At 41.9% G+C, this 21,782-nt stretch overlaps 1 protein-coding gene across 6 annotated transcripts in view; it reads right to left on the reverse strand.

Annotated features, from left to right (window-relative positions):
* Positions 1 to 21,782, reverse strand: part of ano1a (anoctamin 1, calcium activated chloride channel a) — a 59,021-nt gene that overhangs the window by 6,359 nt on the left and 30,880 nt on the right. For 3 of the 6 annotated variants that reach the window (XM_011486989.4, XM_078944170.1, XM_011486973.4), the window contains exons 10-23: positions 20,605 to 20,669; positions 19,594 to 19,728; positions 19,031 to 19,191; positions 15,421 to 15,506; positions 14,663 to 14,674; positions 11,888 to 11,959; positions 11,461 to 11,535; positions 7,857 to 8,055; positions 7,251 to 7,362; positions 7,039 to 7,096; positions 6,162 to 6,262; positions 5,467 to 5,603; positions 1,968 to 2,120; positions 721 to 773 (exon numbers count right to left, since the gene is read on the reverse strand). In XM_011486989.4, coding sequence (XP_011485291.1) covers positions 721 to 773; positions 1,968 to 2,120; positions 5,467 to 5,603; positions 6,162 to 6,262; positions 7,039 to 7,096; positions 7,251 to 7,362; positions 7,857 to 8,055; positions 11,461 to 11,535; positions 11,888 to 11,959; positions 14,663 to 14,674; positions 15,421 to 15,506; positions 19,031 to 19,191; positions 19,594 to 19,728; positions 20,605 to 20,669 — 1,419 coding nt within the window. The remainder of the gene's footprint in view (positions 1 to 720; positions 774 to 1,967; positions 2,121 to 5,466; positions 5,604 to 6,161; positions 6,263 to 7,038; positions 7,097 to 7,250; positions 7,363 to 7,856; positions 8,056 to 11,460; positions 11,536 to 11,887; positions 11,960 to 14,662; positions 14,675 to 15,420; positions 15,507 to 19,030; positions 19,192 to 19,593; positions 19,729 to 20,604; positions 20,670 to 21,782) is intronic. The other 3 variants (XM_078944171.1, XM_078944172.1, XM_011486983.4) reach the window with 1 other exon arrangement.

The following is a 21,782-nucleotide window of genomic DNA, read 5'->3' on the forward strand; positions in this document are numbered from 1 at the left end:
TCACGCTCTGTTAAAAGTACTGGAGAAGTACAATTAGCAATATTGAAAGTAAGCAGCACTTTATTTCCTCAATCATACTTTAGAATCACATTCATTCATTTTTTTTTCATATACAAAATATATTTTGTTGTCGAAATCAAACAATATTCCCTTTCTTTATTTTCAGTTACCAAAATAAAAGCACTATGAATTTGCCTGAGTAAAAGCAACTTATATATGAGATACAGTTGCAGTGCTTAATATTGTGATCATTTAATAAACAGAATTTGACAATTTTATTAAAATGGAAGACGTCTTGAAATTCATGTAGAGTTTTTTCTCAGTCATATATTGAAAGAAAGAAAGAAAGAAAATGTGTTCCGGTACAATATCGGGATACGTATCGTATTGTGGGGCGCGTTTTGGGATATGTATCGTATCGCCAGACTCTTGCCAATACATACCCCTAGTGCTCATGTACATGTTGGTGATGCTTTCTGTTCTCAGTCAGGATTTATTCTAGAGTAACAAGCAAACATATGTTTTCTATGAACTGTAATTGTCACGTTAAAAAGTTATAATAAATAAATAATGAGTTATTTAACATTAAGGAGTAGTTACATTTATTTTTCATTACATTTAGTTACAGGTATAAGTTATATCTGGCCCTTTGAGGACAGCTGCTATGCTGATGTGACCCTCGGTGAAAATGAGTTTGACACCCCTGCCCCACATACTTACATTTACTATGACTGCCACCTTACTGAGGCCTCTCAGGAGGTTGTACCAGATACCTGCAAAGTCAGACAAACAGCCAGTCATAAAACAAAAGCAACATGAACCACTAGATGGCAGAAGGCCTTCCTGTATCATGGAGAGGAGGAAAGCTGCAGCTGCTGTTAGGTCCACATGCATGGGGAACATATCTTTACTTATAGGATCCACTCCAGTCACAATTGTGTTCTTGTGGTCTTTTTACATGCTCCTGTGGCATTTTTCCCATGATGGAGGACATTTATAAAGAAAATTAGGATTAAAACTGCATTTCTGAGTATTTCTTTATACAAATTGTGGTAAATCAGGAGGAGACGAAAAAGATGATATTTCTAACAGAGAATACACTGGATGTGCCACAAGCTCCCTGCTCTGCTCCATTCTGATGCATCCACTTGCAGACAAATGGACCCTTGATCGTCTTTGTTTTCCTCGTCTTTTTTGCTAAAAACAGCATAATCATAACTAAAATAACATTAATGTTACTCCAGTTCCCAGTGACAGGGACTTTAAGAAACTAGTTAACTGAGCATTCTGAAGCTGCAAGTGAAGACAAGTGCAAACCAAACACACATATGAGAGGCACATCATGGACGTTAAGACACAGAATAAGTTTCAGATCACACAGCAACTGTCACAGAGGATGATATCATGGATCATAATCTAAGTTTTACAATTAATTCAGTACAATATTTATATTTTTAACACAGCTGACTTAAACAAAAATGTTCCCATTGACTGTATCAAGAACTGGACTGAGTGACCCCTCCCCCCTGGCCTTCCAAACAGGAAGTACCTGCTGGCTCCAAGAAGCCAACAACTGACAGACTTCTATAGAGAAACAAACAGCTGTTATTCAGTTAATCCATTTGTCAGAATAACTGTTCTTGTTCTGATACCTTTAACATGTTTTCTGTAGTTCAAATGAATGTATTTACACATTCTCCCAAGTCCGCTTTCAATGGGAGAGGTGCAGACTTCCAACAAGCTCACTCCTGATTGGTGAGAGTGGTAGCCATAGAAACGCTGACTCAGACCAATCACTGCTTACTAATGTCAGCAAGGCAGCGTCCTTTCACAAAAAAATGGCGAAGCTGGAAATAAGCCCCATTCTATGAATGACGTCGCACTCGGTTGGTCCAGTTCTCAGATACAGTCAGTGGATTCTCCTTATTGAACAGCAGATGAGCATAACTGAAGATGGGGGAGCATACCGATGTTTTTGGCTTTAGCGGCCACTGGTCTGCGCAATTCCTTAACAAACTTCTTGGCATCCAAGCGAATTTCAATGATATTATTGAGGAGAGCAAAGAGTGGAGCCAGAGGGAAGGAGGCCACGAAGAGGGTCACCATTCCAAACTGGATAACTAAAGGGAGCAATGAGAGGAGAAACCAACACAGCATGAGTGAAGGAGGAGGACAAAAGCAAACAGAGATGAAAACAAGTGATCCAGTGTTTCAGTGGAATCCATTCAAAGCCTGGCAGGTGGGACTAAACATGTAGTCCTCTCATCTGTGAGACTGAAACCGTTCTCTCTATTAGAATCAGCCAAACTACCGATTTATTTCCAGGATTATTCCACACTAATCCATCTTTGGCTTAACACAGCTTTATTGTGGAGAAAAAAAGCTGCTTATATTCTCAAATCGGCTCTCATACACAAAACCACAATCTACAATGAAATACCTCAAAGTAATCAGACATTCAAAAGTCATTCCTGCAGAGGCTGTGTTCCATTTTCAGACACAAAGGCCAGATGTTTCAGAGTAGCAGCACAGCCACAAGTATGAGCTATGCTGAACCTGGATTTACACTAGTCCCGTTTTGGTGCCTGTCCGTTGCCTGGACAGTCCATCTCCAGCCGTCAGTTATTTCACATCGACTCCGCTTCATCCCCACCCACCTCCCCCTGGCTTCTGGAGGAGTGGTTTGTCCCGCTATCCCCGTGTCATCAACATCCCAAACTAGCAATCACGCCCCGATGTCCCCTCCCTCCTCACCGAGTCCTTTTAAAATGCATGCTTTGCGTTTATTTACATTTCTGTTATCACCAAGAAAACGGGGACATAATACATTGAACATCAATGATGAATTGCAGGCTGTGCATTCACGTCCCTTCATGACACACAGAGTTTCTGAGGATCTTAGGAGGACATTCTGCCCCCAGGTGGATGTGGTTTGAAACTCACAGCTCATGACTCGGAGCACCGAGAGGCCTTCATGTCGGTGAGAGGTGGAAACACTCACGTCCATTACCTGAGACCCATGACGACGCTTCTGGCCTTTTGCCATTTTCCCTACAAAGTATAAACCAGAGTACACAACAGACGTGGAACTGAAGAGGAATCTGGATCGTTGGAGTCATTTTCTTTATCGTTTTTCACGTCATTTGTTTTTTGTTTTTTGTTTTTTTTAACCAGAAGACAAAGTTCCATAACAATCCTAATATGATGAGGCCTTTTCTTTTATTCCCTTGACTTTGTCATGGAGTTAATGTTCTTGCCTCACAGTAAGAAGGTCCTGGTTCGAATCCCAGCTGGGACCGTTCAGTGACTGTATGTTCTCCCTGGTTCCTCCAGGTTCCTTTCATAGTCCAAAAACTACAGTATGCTACATTTATCAACTGGTTTCTCTAAATGGTCCCATGGCGTGAATGTGAGCGGTTGCGCGGTCCTGCAACAGACTGGCGAAAGTTTCAGTACACCGATAGTATTAGCCAACAGTAGGCATGAATGCAATGTAGTACTTTGTAGCAAAGATTATTCAGCCTTAAGGCTGTTTTGGTCCAAACTTCCTCTGTCTACTGACATCTACCAGTGGTGTTCAGTTTACCGAAGAGGGTTCTTTTAGGAACATTGGAACCTGTAGGCTGATTATGTTTGTTTCCACCACAGCAGCCCAAGTTCTTGCAGAAACAAACACCTGCTGCCCTCAGCGCTTCACAAAATCTGTAAATACAGTAAATAAAATGAGGTCCCAAACATCCGTGAGCAAAGTCAGCGAGTCTCAGCCAATGAGCTCCAGTCATCAGACGCTCTAGACACCAAAGCGTGGTCTCCTTAGCGGCCTTTCAGACATCTTCAACAGATGTGGTTTGTGATGAATGCAGATGTTTTTAGATGTCTTTATGGGTCTCCATCTGTGTTTTTATTCCAAACAATAACTTGGTGCCTGCTGTAGACTTTTATTTATTGTTAATATTGATGTGTGAAGGCGTCATGTTTTATTTGTGTGTAACTTATACTGCATTGTCGTTCCGTTTTCTATTGTTGCTGCAAACCCTGGTTGTCTTTGTATATGAGGAATTGTTTTCAATCGACCAACCTGGAGAAATAAAACACACTGGAGGGGCCACAAAATAAAAATGAATCAGAAAGAAATTATTGAGTTGTCATTTATATCATTCTGACTTATAGGTGCTTTTGTAAGTACTTGATATTAAATATTAATATGGATCTTTGTGTTTTTCAGCAAAGCTGTCCTTCTGTTTCCCAAAAACTGAGACTTTTATAAATTGAAATCGGATGAAGCAGCTGTGCATCTTTTTTTGTGCGTCACTCATAATAATGATGCTAAACGTCAGTCTATTAATTATGCAGCCAAGTCTAACCTGCTCATCCCAAACTTCAGGCTAAAGTTTTCTTATGTGAGCAATGTTTTTTTTTCCAAATAACATCAATGCATAAATGGAATCTTAAGTGAAAAGATCCTTGAGGGAAAAAAAAAATTCTGCCCTAGGAGAAAAATACATCTTTTCAAAAAAAAAAAAAACTTTTCAATTCTGAAATAATTCTAATTAAAATGTACACAAGCATGTTTTTTTTAGCCCTTTAACTGTTTTTTTTTTGCTTTTTTAGAGAGATTTTTTTCAAATGTTAATAATTACTGACTTAATTATAGGGGGTGGGGGGGTGGGGGTTGTTAAAGTGATTAAAATGTGTTTCTGTTATCATCTGTTTAATGTTCATAAATAGCTGCAGCAGTTGGAACCAAAGCTTTGGTCTCGTTTATGTGATGACTTTGTCCAGAACCCAACATGTTGTCGGTTTTGCATTTTTGTTCTATAAATTGATAGAAACCTCCGTCCACTCAGCTGCATGAGGGCGGGGCCAATGTGAGGGAAGAAGGTCTCAACCTGAAGATTCAGCAGCTGTGTTTGTGCAAAGCAGGCGTGTCGTCCAACCAGTAAATCTGTGGATGCAGCATCTACATTCCTGTTGGGGGGGTTAGAACCGACAAAGAGGAATTCTTTGGACCTGTGGAACTCGCCTACATGTGCTTCATCCCAACCCAAAAAAACCCAAAGAGGGGAACCCCATATTTGGATTGCACCTCCTAGCAGGACCTCTTTTTTCCCGTCACACATCCCCTCAGCTGCTGTTCCCTTTCTCTGAAATTGGAGAGGATCGGCTTCATTCCATTTTTTGTTATTTGAAAATAATTCTATTCCTATGGAAAGGAGGTTCATTAAAGGAACATTCTAAATCGGGGGTCAACATCTGAAATAAGCTGAACAGGGATTGACATGCTCTCCTGATAGAAGGAGGCGGAGGAAGTTAAGTTTGTTTACCATTCTTACTGCATTATAAACGACCCCCCCCCATCATAAACATTACTAACAAAGGGTTAACAGCTTGGTCCTACAAGTACATTATTTAATAACACAAGTTAGAAAGGTTTAAACGAAGTAAAGGAGCGATGAGACCACTCACTCATTTCCATGTACTCGGGGTTGAGGCCAGCAAAAGGAAGCAGTAAGTGGTCTTTCTGGTGCCGTGGCAGGATCTTATTTTGCTTCTCCTCTTCCTGGGGATCCATCTTCCTCTTCTGAAGCATTTTCTTCAGCTTCCTGCCCATTAGAGAAATTCATCACTTAGCTTCTTAGGGGCTTGAATTATTTAACAATTATAAACAGACCTTTATTAAATGCCCCATTTGGGTGCAAACGTTGGTGAAGGTGGTTTTGAATTAATGATCCTTTGGCGGCTTTAAGGCCGAGCTGGTTGTACGTTGGTGACAGTTAAATAGCAGTTTTTTGATACTTGTTAAACTCTGCATTTGGTCTAATGGAAATGAGAGTTCTTTATTTGAAGGAGATTCAAAATTGATGCCAGTAAAAACTAAAACAGAAATGTCCTTCATTATACAAACACTGGATTGCATTATTGGAATGATCATGTCTTAGTCTTTTTTGGTCCAATTTGTCCCAAGGACATCGGATTTCACAAAATCAGAATCAGAAAGAATTAATCAAGTTGTCATTTGTCTGGCAGGAAAGAGGAGGTGTGCGTCCTGCCACCTCACCCACATGCTGCAACCTGCAAGAGTGCATGTATTTGTGCTCAGCCCTACGTCTGTGTGTGTGTTTGTGTTTGTGTGCGTCCACCAGCCTCTGTGCTGCACTCACGGTATGCCAATCTCAAAAAGGTTGTTCTGAATGAACTGCTTGCCAAGCATAGTGATACACAACTGGATACACAGCTCCATGAGGCAGCCTGCATGAGCACACTTTGGAAAGAAAAATGTCCAAACAGAAATGAATTAATGGAGAACACAACAGAGTGTGAAGAGAGTAAATACTGACATTAACCATACATGCAAAATCATTTTATTCTCATGTTTTAGGATAAACAGATTTATGATGCATCATCATTACAAACATAAATGCTGCCCTGTAGAACAGACTTCTTCAAGGGTGGAAGAATGCAGCAAAAGTTTCATCTGACAGCATTCCGATAATGTAAAGACCAACTGTCATTACAGGTGAATTTTAGCTCATGTTTCACAGACATCCCGGCCGTTCCAATGAATGTGAACAAATCAAGGCTTTAAAAGAGAAATCCTGTGGGATTTCAGGACCAGGTGTCAACTTTTAAGAATAAATCTTTTTGCCAAAATCTAAACTCTTTTCTTCTGCAATTGATGCAAAAATATTCAGAAAATAACAGTAAGACACTTTAGCTTATTGTCTCACACACTGGTGTTCAGCAAGATGAACTAAGGAGGATCTATGTGTAACCCTTGTGCTATCCTAGGCACTTTAACGTTGGGAGTGGGGTCATCTAGACCCACTAGACAGTGCGCTGAACCTTTTTTCTTCAATGATTTGTGATCTTCACTGGTGTCCATGGATTACATGAAATCTTTCCACCTTTATCCACCTTTGTCATGGTAGGGAGAACACGTCAATGTTAGGGTGGGGTCATCTAAGATAGAGCAAAGACTCTTCCTGCTGAATGCTACATTGATCAGAAGTCTTCAAAGGACCAGTTATCAAAGATTACCTCTTCCATTCTATAGGATCCAACAACATACAAGTATTTTCCAGGTCTCCCAACGAGTCTGAAAACAAACAACTATAAGTCATGAGTTCATTCGGTAGTCACTGTTCCTATGTCTTCAGCACAAGTGGCTCAATCCATGACAAGATAAAGCTTAAAAATGGATGCACATCCACCAGAAATGTTAGTTAATATCACCATTCAGCATCAATTACCTGCCCCTAAAAAAAGCCAAGTAGACAATGGGGGTGAAGGCATTGACAAACTTCAGGATGAAGGTTTTGAAGATGAGACGATTGTCAAAACTCTTGTCGGTCTTTGGAACCTCTGAAAAACAGAAAATGTATCAAACACAAATGTGGAAATAAAAAAATAAAAACAAAGAAGCAAAACCTTCTATAAAAACCAAAACAAATCTAAACTTTTCAAAGGTGCCCCTTTAGTTGCAGTAAAACAAGTTTTGTCTGTTTGCGAGCACACAAAAATAGGAATTGACCCTTTTTAGGATAATTGGTGCTTCATCCATCCCCGTTATAGCATTTATTTCATGAATATTCATGATTTTTATAGATTATTCTTTAAAAATCCTCATTGACATTGTTTAATAACAAACAGATGCTGGAAAAAGCACGGGTTCAGATGGAAGACACTAGACTGTTGTAGGGTTTGGAAACACATTCTCATTATTATCATTATAGAGGAAAAGAGGTTACTTCTTTTTTTAATCAATGAAAAAAAAATTCTTTTTCAGAAAGTTGTCAACACCAATCCCTGACGGAGTCCATCCAGACGACATACTGGTATGGTGTGAAGGTCCTCACCCAGAATGGTCAGCCAGCGGGCGACCTTGGCATAAATCTCATCCAGGATGATGATGATGACGACGTTGATGACAGCTGCAGTGCCTTTGACAGTGGCTCGGATGTTGGACTGCCCTGCAGCGCTGGCCATATGCAGGGCAGCTTTAATGCTGATCCGGTACAGGATGACACCAAAGGCCATGGTGAAAGACAAGGTGATCTGGGAGAAAAGGAGAAAACATCCCACCTGACTGTCTGCTGACGAAAATCCAAGAACAAATGTGAGACAGATCAACATCTTAGTGCCTCAGACGATGGTCACATATCTCATCATGCCACAGCGCCGGGACCTTTATCAGCTAAATCGGCAGGTGGCCGTGTGGTGGCAGTTGCACTCTTACTCGCCGCACGGCGCCAACAGAGATTTTAGGAAAAAGTAAAAATTTGACAGCGACTGGACAATTTTTGTGACGTGGGTCAGTTGTCACCCAGGCGGATTTGGAGGTCGCGCTGTGGTGAACCAGTAACAGGCAGGAAGGCAGCAGCGGGATAAATTGACTGGTGGGAGGGTCTCCAAGGTCCCCAAAAATGTCTGACCCTCCAACCACCTCCCCCCTGCCCCCGTGTTGCCACCGTCAGATTGTTAGCAATCGTACAGAGGCAGAACGGGCACACGATGAGGGCTGTTGACATGGACCGAGGCCCGGCGATGACCAGACGTCACGGGGAGACGGCATTGATGCTGCACAAAACTCATAACACCACAGCGGCTCCGGGACCTGCTTTTGTCGAATTGCGTTGATGCTGTGAAAATAATAATGTCTGCTGCTTTTTATTAACCCCCGGCTACCAGGTGAATGACAACCAGTGGTACTTCATATGGACGGCTGTAGGTACCGTAACCATTCAGTCTGCAATAACCGTTCGATGGCGAAAACATTTTTTTTCAATTTTAAATTGCTGGATACATTCAATTCCTGCAGAGAAGCAAGGAAAGGTGGGCTGTCTGCACGCTGTTGCGTGTTTGAAGTTGATTTTACTGCTCAAACAGACCCTGAAACCCAACAGCAAATCACGGTGTAGGTACTGTAACCATTCGGCCTGCAATAACTGTTCGGGGTCCTTTCGACTGAGGATAACGTCACACTACGGTAGCCCCACTTGGACAAACTACGTAGTGTGGAGATCTGCTCGGGCTCTACATATTTTCATTTCGCGTTTCCTTGTGTAACCTAAAGGCCCGTTCACACCGGGACGAATTTCGCCGGCGATTTTCGCCGATGTTTAACGCCTCGTGACTAAACAAAAGACACCAATGAGAGTGTGCACACCGACGCGAAAAAACGCCACGCGTCAAAGTGTCAAAAAAAACCCCGCCTCGGGTTCGTTTTTTTTTTTTGGACGCCTCGCGTCGAAATCTATTCGACCAATGAGAATGGCGCTTTTGCACACGTGTCTGGAGCTTCTGAAGTTACAGTAAAACACAACTTGGGGGCGCTCAAACACAAAACTGCCTTGCTGAGCACACATACCAGCGAAGAAGATAGACGCCAAGTAGCGTCTACACAGCCGCGATGAAATAATGACGGACATTCTAAAATATCCCCGAACCAAGCACCAGTTGGAGCTACTGGTGCTTGAAACATTCATGTTTTCTTTGTATTATTCTGACAAGCACGTAAATACTTGCTCTCTTCTTCTGAGTGAAAAGCGACTTTAAGAAGCGTAAAGTTGCGCAGCGCCACCTTGTGTACAGGAGTATTTATGTTTACATTAAGCGCCATCTAATGTCAGGGAATGAAATTGCATGTTGGCTCAGCTCATTGTCAGCGAAAATTGCCTGGGTGTGAACACAAAAAACGTGGCGAAAAACGCTGGCGAATAACGCCTGGTGAATATTCGTCCCGGTACAGGCCTTAAAGTTCTTTTCCTTCATAAGTTGTGTCTGACATGAATTTTGTAGTCTTTATAGAGAGATTTTGGCACAACCGGCCACACCCTTACCAACCGGCTGGGTAGCTCGGTTGGTAAGGTAAGAGGCTACCACACAGGAATCCAGGGTTCGATTCCCGGAGGGGGATAAACAATGGTACTGGGTCAATTACCATATCAATGGTGAGCAATAAACATCAACCAGTGAGGGCTCTTAGGCAACTGCCCCCCCCGAGTGTGGTTAGGCTGCAGCTCACCGCTCCCCCAGGGGATCGGTCAAACGCGGAGAAGAATTTCCCCATTGTGGGATAAATTAAGTATCAATTATTATTATAATTATAAAAAGATCTGTGGCTATTAGAATGAACTTGCTGCTCCACACAAGTGAACTGTGTCTCTGTTCAGAGCAGCTGGAGTCTCATAGCTTCATGTTCACAGGGAAGATGATTTGTCATAGCATGCGGTCCGGAGAAGGGTTCTGACCGCAGTCTGTTCGGCTGCAAAAGCACTTAATAATAATCATAACAATAATAAAAGCATGTTTAGAAGATAATCTCGCTCTGTGTCGGAGCTCTGCTTGTTTACAACGGACCGCATAATATCTTCTTCTATGGTAGTATCGTCATTTGTCCAGACCAATCTCTATATGACACGTCATCGGACCAACGGACAGCTAATCACATTATGTGCCGTCAGCACTCGTCCCAGGACCCCAAACGGTTGTTGCAGGCCAAATGGTTATGGTACCTACAGCGGAGACATTTATACATCATCCTATCAGAGCTGCTGCCAGCCGACAATCCAGCCTGCCACCTCCCTGTGGCCCCCCCAGCTGTAGTACGATTTCATGATGGATGGCGTCATCCCCGCTTGACTGCAGCATGAAATTTTGAAGAGTGTGCCGAAAGTTGTTTCAGTGACTGTAGCATAAACAATCAATGAATTGCTGATTTCCGTCTGTGAGACTGAAAGAATCCCTTCGCAGACTGAAAGAAAAAAGTAAATAGAGTCCAATGCTTTGTGCTTCATAAACACTGTGATGCTCTTTGAACGCTTTGATCATGCTGGAACTTTCCCCCGGTTTGAGTTTATAATGTGTGTGAAGATCAGCTCCTGGTGACATTTTCTTGACGTGTGTAGTAATTGTCCAAATTGATCTGAGTGTGGATGCCTTCAACATAAACAACAGCCATCATGGGTTTAGTGTCCAGGTGGAGCCCCGCCTCCAAAGAAGAAGCAGAATTCCCAAACACAATGAAAAACACTGAACTCACACGTCTCCCAATCACTGCTATGTTAGCGGTCATAATGACATCATTGAAATTGAGAGGAAGTCAAACACAGAGGCTCAAAGTCATAAACAGTAAGCAGGATAAGGAAAGCTAATAAACGGTGCTGCTGATCTAATGACAAACTGTTGAAATAAAAAAACAGTTGTTAAAAGAAAAAGGCTCCTGGCGGTTACATAAAAAAGAAAGGCGTAAAAACATCGTCTCCATCTGGATCCAAACTCTGCGTGTCTAAGTGTTCAAGCTTGAGGCTGCTTGTATGTGTGTGAGTGACTGCCTCTCAGACTGAGTGTTTGGTTCATCTGAAAGGAGCTCAAAGACAAATGAAAGGTGTGATGTCATGGTGAGACCCCAACAAGGAGATTTTCAGAGAAAAAGATTTTTCACTGTGGTCACAAACTTACCATAAAGGCCATCATGGCCACAACCGTCATGTAAGCCGGCATTCTGTCGATGCACGTCAGCTTCACCTTCTCCTCCTGTGAAACACGGCAGACACATCAGCAAAGATGGACACATGCTAAAGGATGAAGACGTTCCACTGAACCCGAGTGATCCAACATGACTGCAACTTTCACAATCTGTTGGATTGTCTGAAGTAGGATGAGACACTAAAGCTTAAAAAATAAAAATGAAAAAAAAAAGATTTGAAGAAATAAGTAAGCAAAGCTTTCCGTGCCACAGATCCACAAAAGATCCAGCTCTGAACACAACACTCGAGCGTGTTAAACCCGGGAAAATCCCTCATGAATAACATAAAATAATACTATAAATAGAAGTTGGGACAGAAGCATTAGAGTAAAAGACTGAGACCAAAGTTCACAGTTTTACCTTTGGAGCTGATTGATCTTGTCTCATGGTCTTCTCCATAACCCTGATTTCATACTCTGCTCGGTTGTGATCCTGCAATAAATATGGATAAAATCATTAGGATACAGAAATTCAACAGCAGAGAAAATCCTGCCGGGAGTGAAAAGTGAGCCAGAGGTGCCGCTTGGATGCAGGAAGTTTTTTAAAGTGAGCAATCAGAGCCTAAGCTTAGGAACGTGTTCCAGCTACCAAGAGGAGCACATCGACCAACCGTGGTGTTCAGTTACACTCAGTGGTTCTTCAGTTGATGGAAACTCAAGCAGAAGTGGAGAAAACAAACCAAAAAACTCTAAAGTCTGGATAGAATTTAATGACAATCAACCTATACAGTACTATACTGTACCATACTATATTAAATTATACTTTACTGTCGTGTACAGTTCTGTAAAAATACTCTATTATACTAAGCTGTTCTACAATGTTTTATACCACATTGTTTTAAACAAATCTGTATTATACTGTACTACACTTTAATGTACTTTACTGTCTTATACAGCACTGTACTGTACTACACTTTAATGTACTATACTGTCTTACACAGGACTGTACTGTCTTATAAACTTCTGTACCATACTGTATTATACCATCCTATACACTTCTGTACCATACTTTACTATATTACACTATACTGTACTATACAATACTATAGGTATCAGTAATACACTGTCCTATGACGAAGCTCACCCACACACACTGTTGCTATAGCAGACAATGTTCCCCTTGGCCAAAGCTCTCAACCATCAAAGTGTTTCTCCGAACCTCTGCAGAGGCTTTGGACATGCATAAACATGTTGAATGAGTCGTGACTGTCGATAGCATCTAGAATATGCAGATAATTCCTCCCCCCAAAGCCTCCAAGCAGCCTGGCACATGTGTGTTCAGCCCCTGATTTGGCTCACTGGTTTCCTCTGGAAAGGTTTTAGCCTGTTCTGCCCTGGTGGATCAGCTTATTCATACAGCCAGGTGGAGCAGAGGTGCATGAAAGGGAATTCCGTGGATGAGTGAGTGAGTGAGTGAGTGAGTGAGTGAGTGAGTGAGTGAGTGAGTGAGTGAGTGAGTGAGTGAGTGAGTGAGTGAGTGAGTGAGTGAGTGAGTGAGTGAGTGAGTGAGTGAGTGAGTGAGTGAGTGAACATGCACTGCAGGTAACAAAGAAGCCGCAGCTCCAAAAAGAGGCAGCATTTACTAACGGGTCTGTGCCGCCAGTGAATGAGTGAGTTATTTAAAAGCAGAGGAAACATTTCACTTCTGGCCTGAAGGTCCCTCCATCTTCCATTCATGTAAGCAAAGAAGGTATAAAAATAGACAAAAAAAAACTTTTTTTACCACAAAGATTAAAAAAAATTATTTCATTCATGTCAGTGTTTCCATTGTCTGTTTACTTGATGTAAGCATAAAGCCTCAGCCCTGAAAAAAGTGCTATAAAGAGATTAAACCCCACATTGGTAAATCGCACACTTAATATTGTGGATCCAGAAGAGAGGCTGTAATATGCAGCCTTTTATTTTTTCTCTTTAAAGGAGAGAAATGAGATTCTACTACGGTAAATGAAACGTAAAAAAAAAAAAAATACGTCCTTCTAGTCCTCGTGTGCAGAGGCTTTGTGTCATCAGAAGATGCAGAAAGCAAGAAAAAATAGAAGATCAGATTATTTTTTTGTTCCGTTATTTACACACAAAAAAAAAGTCTACTGCTATGGATTGTTTAGAATTTCAACCTGCAACCATATAATTTTTGGGAACTGAAACTGTCTGCTTGTTTGACAGATAGTCTTGCAATTTGATTGGTTGGATGATGTCAAATTAAACAATGTGGACCTGATTGAGACCGATGCAGACATCCACACAGACAGCGAGATTGCAGTCTTTGTCAACATGTGTTTTAATCGTTGTGTGTCGGGGAAAGTAGCAAGTCTTTGAGTCAAAAGGCTCAAGTCATAGTTAAGTCCAGTGGGACTGCTGGTAAAGTTCTAAGTCAAGATGCAAGTATTTTCAAATTTTGTCAAGTTGAGTCTAAAGTCAGACTCGAGTCTGACTGGAGTCCAAGTCACGTGACTGGAGTCCAAGTCACGTGACTGGAGTCCAAGTCACGTGACTGGAGTCCAAGTCACGTGACTGGAGTCCAAGTCACGTGACTGGAGTCCAAGTCACGTGACTGGAGTCCAAGTCACGTGACTGGAGTCCAAGTCATGCGACTGGAGTCCACGAGTCCATTTTTTTGTGATTGTTTCGTCTAGTTCCCTTCTTGTGTGTCCGTTTTTTTCTACGATTCCGCCGGTAAACGTTGGTTGAAAAAGTTAATCACATACTGATACTTCTAACAACAAGTGTAAATGTTCTGCATTGATGGAGCATCACTAAAGTCAGAGTCTGAATGTATGGAAGGCCTGGGCATATCTCTCACCTACATTTACTCTTTAAGTACTGGGGTGTGGAGTGCTGGAGGTTTTTTCTACAGTGAACAGCACATTGTTAGTGCATGAAAAGAAGTGAGAAAGAAAATGTCCAGTTAGGCTTCTATGAGATCTTCAGCTCCACCAGCCAATGTAAGGAGACAGCTGAACATCTCCACCAATGAGGGTGAACCTCAGAGATCAGTCACAGGCCCACCGCCACAGAAAAGGTAAGAAGAGGATGTCATGTAAGTCACTTTGAGGGAAGAAAATGTAAGCCAACACCCGGACAGGAAGCAGAAGTTTAGCTGGAAACCGGGACTAAAGAGAACAAGTTAAAGTCAAACCTTATGGTCCTCCTGTAAAGTCAAACAATAAAAACAAAGGGAGACGATGTCAGTGTCCAAAGAAAATCCTAGACAACAGAAATGTGTTCTACTTAGATGATGCTTCATAGATCAACAATAGCATGTAGAAAAAGGGGGGGCAATAAGAAAAATACATGGATGTTTTTTAAAGGAATCATTGCAAAATCCATAAAAAAAATAATAGCTCTGGTCAAAGTTCTTACAGGCTTCTGCTTTTTAGGTTGTTCTATAGTGCAAATGCTAATAGATCTTTATGTTCCCTGATAATAAAGAAGCTTTCAGAATTTCTCAAAAAGCAGCCAGTCCTCATAAAGTTATCAACAATGATTCAGTAGTTTGCCTGTGGATGTTTCTCTCCAGACTGAGAAAACAAACCAGGTTTAGAGGTAACTACTCCAAAAGAGAAAGCCATCATGATGATGAAACAGCTAACACAAATCAACACCTGCAGATATGTTCTGATAAAGTATCAAGTGCTTCTTTGCAGTTTTTCTCATTAATATTGGTAATTAATGAACCTGTTAAATCGTTTATGGTCCGGTCAAAAGCATAAGGAACATTATCACCACATTTTATTGATACATTTTAGTAATGAGGATTCTTGACAGATTTTATGAAAAGAAATAATAAAATCATGTTGCTTTTTGTCACAAAAATATCATGATATTAAACAAACACAATAGAAATTTAAACTAAAATCCAAGTCATGCACTAAAGTACTGACAAGTTCTTCATACCTCTTCTTCCTCACCAAAACCAGTCAGATCCCAGGTGTAGTTCAGCCTCATTTGTCGTCTCTTCCAATGCTCCATAAAAAGAACAGCTGAGGAAGAAGAAAAACAAGTCCAGTTAGGACTTGAAACTAACTGAAAACTTCAACCCCTGAACCCCTGAAAACTTCAACCCATCCATCCATCCATCCATCCATCCATCCATCCATCCATCCATCCAAACCAGATGCCTGAGCCAGCTCAACTGATGTGAGGGAACAGTGGCTCTACTCCGAGCTCTCTGCAGGTGACCGAGCTTCTCAGCCTATCTTTAAGGGAGCGTCCAGCCAACTTACAGAGGAAGCTCATTTCAGCGGCTTGTATTTGGGAGATCGTTTTTTCGGTCATGACCCAGAGCTCATGACCATAGGTTAGTTTTAGAACAAAGTTCTACCAGTAAATTGAGAACTTTGTTTTCTGGCTCAGCTCTCTCCTTCACCACAACAGACAAGTACAGCGACTACAAGACACTGTCTTAATCCTGCTAGACCTGAGTGCTGCCTTTGATACTGTTGATCATGGTATCCTTTTGCACAGACTCCAAGACTGGGTTGGCATCTCTGGATCTGCCCTAAGTTGGCTCAAGTCTTATCTGGAAGACAGGAAATATTTTGTTGAAATTGGGAGTTGTGTCTCAGACTACATGGCCTTGACTTGTGGTGTGCCCCAGGGATCGATCCTGGGACCCCTTCTGTTCAACCTCTACATGCTGCCACTAGGGCAGTTAATACGCAGTAATAACATATCTTATCACAACTATGCAGATGATACTCAGATCTATGTGTCACTGACAACAGGTGAATATGGGCCGGTGGATTCTCTCAACCACTGCCTCCAACAGATCAGTGCGTGGATGCAGAACAACTTTCTCCAGCTAAACTCAAACAAGACCGAAGTTATTATTTTTGGCCCACAGAAACAAAGAGAAAGTGTCAGCAGCTACCTTCATTCTCTGTCTCTTAAACCCTCAAATCAAGTCAGAAATCTAGGGGTAATCATGGACTCTGACCTGAACTTTAACAGCCATATCAAGTCAGTAACATCAGCGGCATTTTACCATCTGAAAAACATTGCCAAAATCAAAAACAGTGTCAAAGCCAGACCTGGAGATACTTATTCATGCATTTGTCTCCAGTAGGTTAGACTACTGTAACGGCCTGCTCACCGGCCTCTCCAAACGAGCTGTAAAACAGCTTCAGTACATCCAGAATGCTGCTGCTCGAGTCCTGACCAGAACCAGGAAGTATGATCACATTAGTCCTGTGCTCAGGTCTCTGCACTGGCTCCCTGTACCTCAAAGAATAAACTTCAAAGCAGCTCTGCTTGTGTACAAGTCTCTCCATGGCCGAGCACCAAAGTACATCTCTGACATGTTAGTGCCATATGAACCATCTCGTACTCTGAGGACCTCAGGGGCCGGCCTCCTGTTGATTCCCAGAGTCAGAACTAAACAAGGGGAATCAGCGTTTCAATATACTGCAGCTAAAATCTGGAACAGCCTCCCTGAAGTCGTAAGACAGGCCTCTTCTGTGTTCATGTTCAAATCTAGACTTAGATTTGCTTAGCCGTGTATATGACTGAAAGGTCCTATCTGCACTTTTCTTTCCTTTCCTTCCTTTATTTTTAAATCAATTTTCAATTATTATTATTTATTTTTTTTCTTTTCTTTTCTTTTAAAGTAAATTTTACGTTGATTATTTCTATGATGTATTGTGATTTTAATGCATTTTTCTGTTTTGTGAAGCACCTTGAATTACTTTGTGTACGAATTGTGCTATACAAATAAACTTGCCTTGCCTTACAACCCAAACCGCCTTCCAACCGTCCACTCCCATCTTCCCTCACTTTTGAAGACCCTAAGATATTTAAACTCCTCCAGCTGGGCCAAGAGCCCTCCACACACCCAGAGAGGACAAACCACCCATCTCCAGCCTCAGATCTAGCAGTGCTGACCCTCATCCAAGCCGCTTCACACTTGGCCGCAAACTGCCCCAATGCACGCTGGAAGTCCTGGCTCGATGAAGCAAACAGGACAACATCATCTGCAAAGAACAGAGAGGAAATCCTGTGGTCCTGAAACCAGACCCCCTTCATCCCCTGGCTGCCCAGCCCTTTATCAATAATTATAAACAGAACCGGTGATAAAGGGCAGCCCTGCCGGAATCCAACATGCACCGAGAACAGGTCCAATTTACACTTCTATGCAAACTAAGCTCCTGCTCCGGTCATACAGAGACCAGACAGCCCTCAGTAAGACTCCCCGGACCCCATACTCTCAGAGCACCTTCCACAGGACACCATGGGGGACGCGGTAAAACGCCCTCTCCAAATCCCCAAAACACATGTTGACTGGATCAGCAAACTCCCACAAACTCTCCGGCACCCTAAAGAGAGTGTAGAGCTGGTCCACTGTTCCATGACCAGGACAGACAGCACTCAGTTGTTCCTGGATCTGAGATTCGACTATCGGACGAACTCTCTTCTCCAGTATTCTGGTTAATACTTCACTAGGGAGGCTGAGGATTGTGAGTCCCCGATAGTTGGACCACAACCTCCAGCCCCCCCTTCTTGAAAAGTCAGCTTATCCAAATAAATATTTAAAGGTCTAGATATTTATCGTCAATCCCCAACAATCATTGTTCTCCAATATTACATCCAATGGGTTAATTATGGCTGATTGTTAATCTGAGTCAAGACCAACGAGACTTTACCCAGATAATGTATTTTGATTACAACAATGCTTCATTACTGACCGTTATCTCAGAAACACATTGATGATGTCGTTAGCGGCTCATCAAGCCTCAGAGCACAGATAGGATTCGACCCGGTGTGCAGCTGATGAAGCCTCACAGACAGAAAAGGCCTCCTGGCTCTTCAGCACTGTGCTGATAACAAGCCAGACATGAAACACAAACGACGTGCCTTCACTTTCTATTCATCTATGTGGATGCTCAGCATCTACTGAGGCTAAAGTGTGTCCTGCTCAGCTGGCGCACAGGAAGGAGGAGGCTGAACAAGGAGAGCCATCATCAACCTGAAGAGCGAGTAAAGGTCACACCAGAAAAACCTACACATGAAGAACAGAGTCTCGATTCAACACATTTGCTTCCTTTCTCTGTCACAATGCTTAAAAACTTTGAGTTCAAATCATAAAAAATAATAACATACAAAATAAATTAGATCTTCACTGAAGAAAACTAAAATCATTAGTCAACTAATTAACTATTAAATAAATAAAGACAGCTAGAAATATGTAAATGCTTGAAAAAATGTGTGAATGAATGAATGTTTGATAATAAAAGCAATGGACGTATTTCTGTAGATCTACAGCAGGCGTGTCCAAGTCAACGGGCTTCAACAAAGCACTTCTCTGGAGCCCGAACCCCCCCTGCTGTTGACAGATGGCAGCCAGTCTGGCAGAACATCAAAGACAGACCATCTGCATCAGACCATTATGAATTTGTGCTGGAACTTTCCTGTATCCCTCTGGTTCAGTAATCCCACTTTTTACGGTCTACTCGGTCAACCAACAGCAGCCTCTTCTTTCAGTCTGATGGTAGCATTTGTGTTTCCTCACCCCAGAGAGCCATGAAGATGGAGAAGAAGACTGTGGCTTCGTTGTCGAACAGGTGGCTGGCTCGAGCTGTGCCACACGCCGTCACCAGCTTCCAGTAGCTGCAAGCTCGGTCACACAGTGGACACATGATGATGTCGTTTCTGGGATCACAGATCTCCATACTAACAGGTGCAGGGCAGAAAGAAAAGGCAGGAAATTCAACTTATCATTTAACTGCACATTGGTTGTTGGTTCTGATATTTCAACAATCCCTGGAGGTGAAAACCTCCAACAGGTTTTTTTCTTCAGAATAAAGGGGTGAGGAGGTGGTGAGGGTGTTACCCCTTTTGTTGAGTGTAAGCAGGCATGCTTTTCTTAAATGAGCTTCCTGCACAGACATGGTTACATTTTCCTGAAGGTCGAGGAGCTTAGCCATTAGGTATAGTCATGTTTAGAAAAGCATTAGTACACATACAGTGGGGTCCATAATGTAGCTGTAAAACTTAAAAACTAAACTGTACTTAATCCATACTTTTTGAAAAACTGGCCTTGAGAATCAATTGCAGTTGGAAAGACTTATGTACCTGGGTATGTTGCTGTCGACGGTGGCACAGCCGTAGAGGAACACAATAACTCCAACAATGGAGGCCGGGATGAGCATCTGTGTGTACACCCCTAACCAGGCAAAATACAGACCAACCTTCTCTCCAAAATACTTCCTGTGGGAATAAGTACACAAGTCATTGGTCTGGAGTCTACCATGATGTTTGCAGATGTTCTCAGTCGTTGATGTTATGTCAGGATTCTGTTTTTGGGGAATTGGACTATGAATGTCAATCTAGAAAATCTTTCACTGCAAATCCAAGTAGTCGTCTAACACATGATGAAGAATTCAGGTCAATCAAAGTGCTGATTTCAGAGGTGGAGCAAAATAGACCAAACATTTGATGTTATTTAGCCAGAGTTTGCCCGTTTGGTCCACTCCTGAGTTCAGGTGGACTTTCACAACTGAGGTTCTAATATAATGGAGAAGCCTTCGCTTAACGGGGATGGGATCTGGAACTCTTCTCCCATTCCCAAACAATAATGTCACCACCTCTGAGCCACACCCCCAGGATTCAGCTGACTGTTCTGATAATCCCTGGATCCATGACACTTGAATCCATCCACAGAGCTGTTTAACTTTGATGCCACACCTCTGAAGCAGTCAGCACAAAACCTGAAATTCCCACCAGCAGTTACAACGGAAGAAGCTTCTCTAATGAGCAGTCTAATAATGTCTGGACCACTTTTTAAGGTCCAGTTCTGCTGTAGATCACAATCCTATGAGTCCATAATGGTTTACAAACTCAGGAACATGTCTCTTTTTAAAGTTAATTAACAAAGAGTCAACCCTTTCTGGTGACTAAAGGCTGTTTGGTCAATAAGTTAGTGTGTGTGTCAGATGAGCTGACACAGGAAGTTGTGGCCTGTGTGTCTGATGACTTTATAATAATTTTAGAAACCTATGGTGCTTGATGACTGCCTACCTAACAATAATTAAAGTCGTAACTGTCAGATGTGTGATGGAGCACCAGTTGGAGTGTGGGTCTGACCTGATGAGTCCAACAGGCTGATACTTGTAGAACACACTGTAGCTGGCCCATTCCTCATACAGCAGCTGTGGAGAAAAAGCAAGAGTCTGTGAATAAGGTGTAGGGGTCTTGAGCAGTGGAAACCTGGGTTCCCATGTTTGAACCCGCTAGTGGATTAAAAAAATGCTCATGACTTAAACACTGCAGATGAATCTCATTGAAAAAGGGTGAAGTGGAGCTTCTGGCCAAATCAGTGGGTGAAGTATCTGATGCACAAGAGGTGGACCTGTCTGAGGCTTGGTTCTAGTTTTTCACTACATTTGCATTTTCAGTATAAATGTGGTTGCTTAAAACGTAAGGACAGTTCTCTCCAAAGAAAAACGTGACAAGGAAATGGTAGCCGTTGATCTTCAAAAAGTATTAATACATACTTTCAAAAGCACAAGGCATTGAAAAGCATTGTAACACGGTCCGGGTGTGTACTCGATTGCGATTGGCTGTTGGGTGTTGATCAAAAAGTGATAAACCACATTGATAATGCACACCTATGAAAAAAGTCCCGGGTCACATATCCCAAATATTCTATATCGTTACGATGGCCTAAATAGAGCAACAGAACCTCAGAACACATTACTATGACTATCTATAAATAGATTTTATTTAATCTAAAAAATAACAAGATTTAAGTACTAATAATTGATTTGATGTTTTTTTTCTTTTGTAAGTGTTCATGGTTTAAGCAGGATAATGTCCTTCAAGGTGTCCATTGTCAGAAATTAAATGACTTCACAAAAGCAACTAGCCTCTACTTATCATACAATTCAGACCTCCACATTTTTCATTAATTTTAATAATGCACACCTTGTTGGGGTTAAATTACAAATAACTTAACTTCAGTAAAAATAAAAAGACTACAATTTTATGTTTTATTATCTACAGCCAGTCAGTCTCAAAGAAAAGCGTCGTTTCCAAGAGGTTTTTCTTTTTCAGCCGACACAGAAATGGGAAAATTCAAGGTTGATTATAAAAGGCCATAAAACACCAAATAGCAGCAGTTAAAATTGGACCCTGGACATTTCCACAAATCATCTAAATGATGTTGGAAAATGACAAAAAAGGCATTATATCATGAAATGCCTATTGTTGTGGTTTTATGTTTTGATTAGTCTGGCAGGCTGTGACTTCTCCTGGATGCCCTC

The sequence above is a fragment of the Oryzias latipes genome, chromosome 3, assembly GCF_053564925.1.
Source record: "Oryzias latipes strain Hd-rR chromosome 3, Olatipes_Hd-rR_3.1".
Lineage (NCBI taxonomy): Eukaryota > Metazoa > Chordata > Actinopteri > Beloniformes > Adrianichthyidae > Oryzias > Oryzias latipes.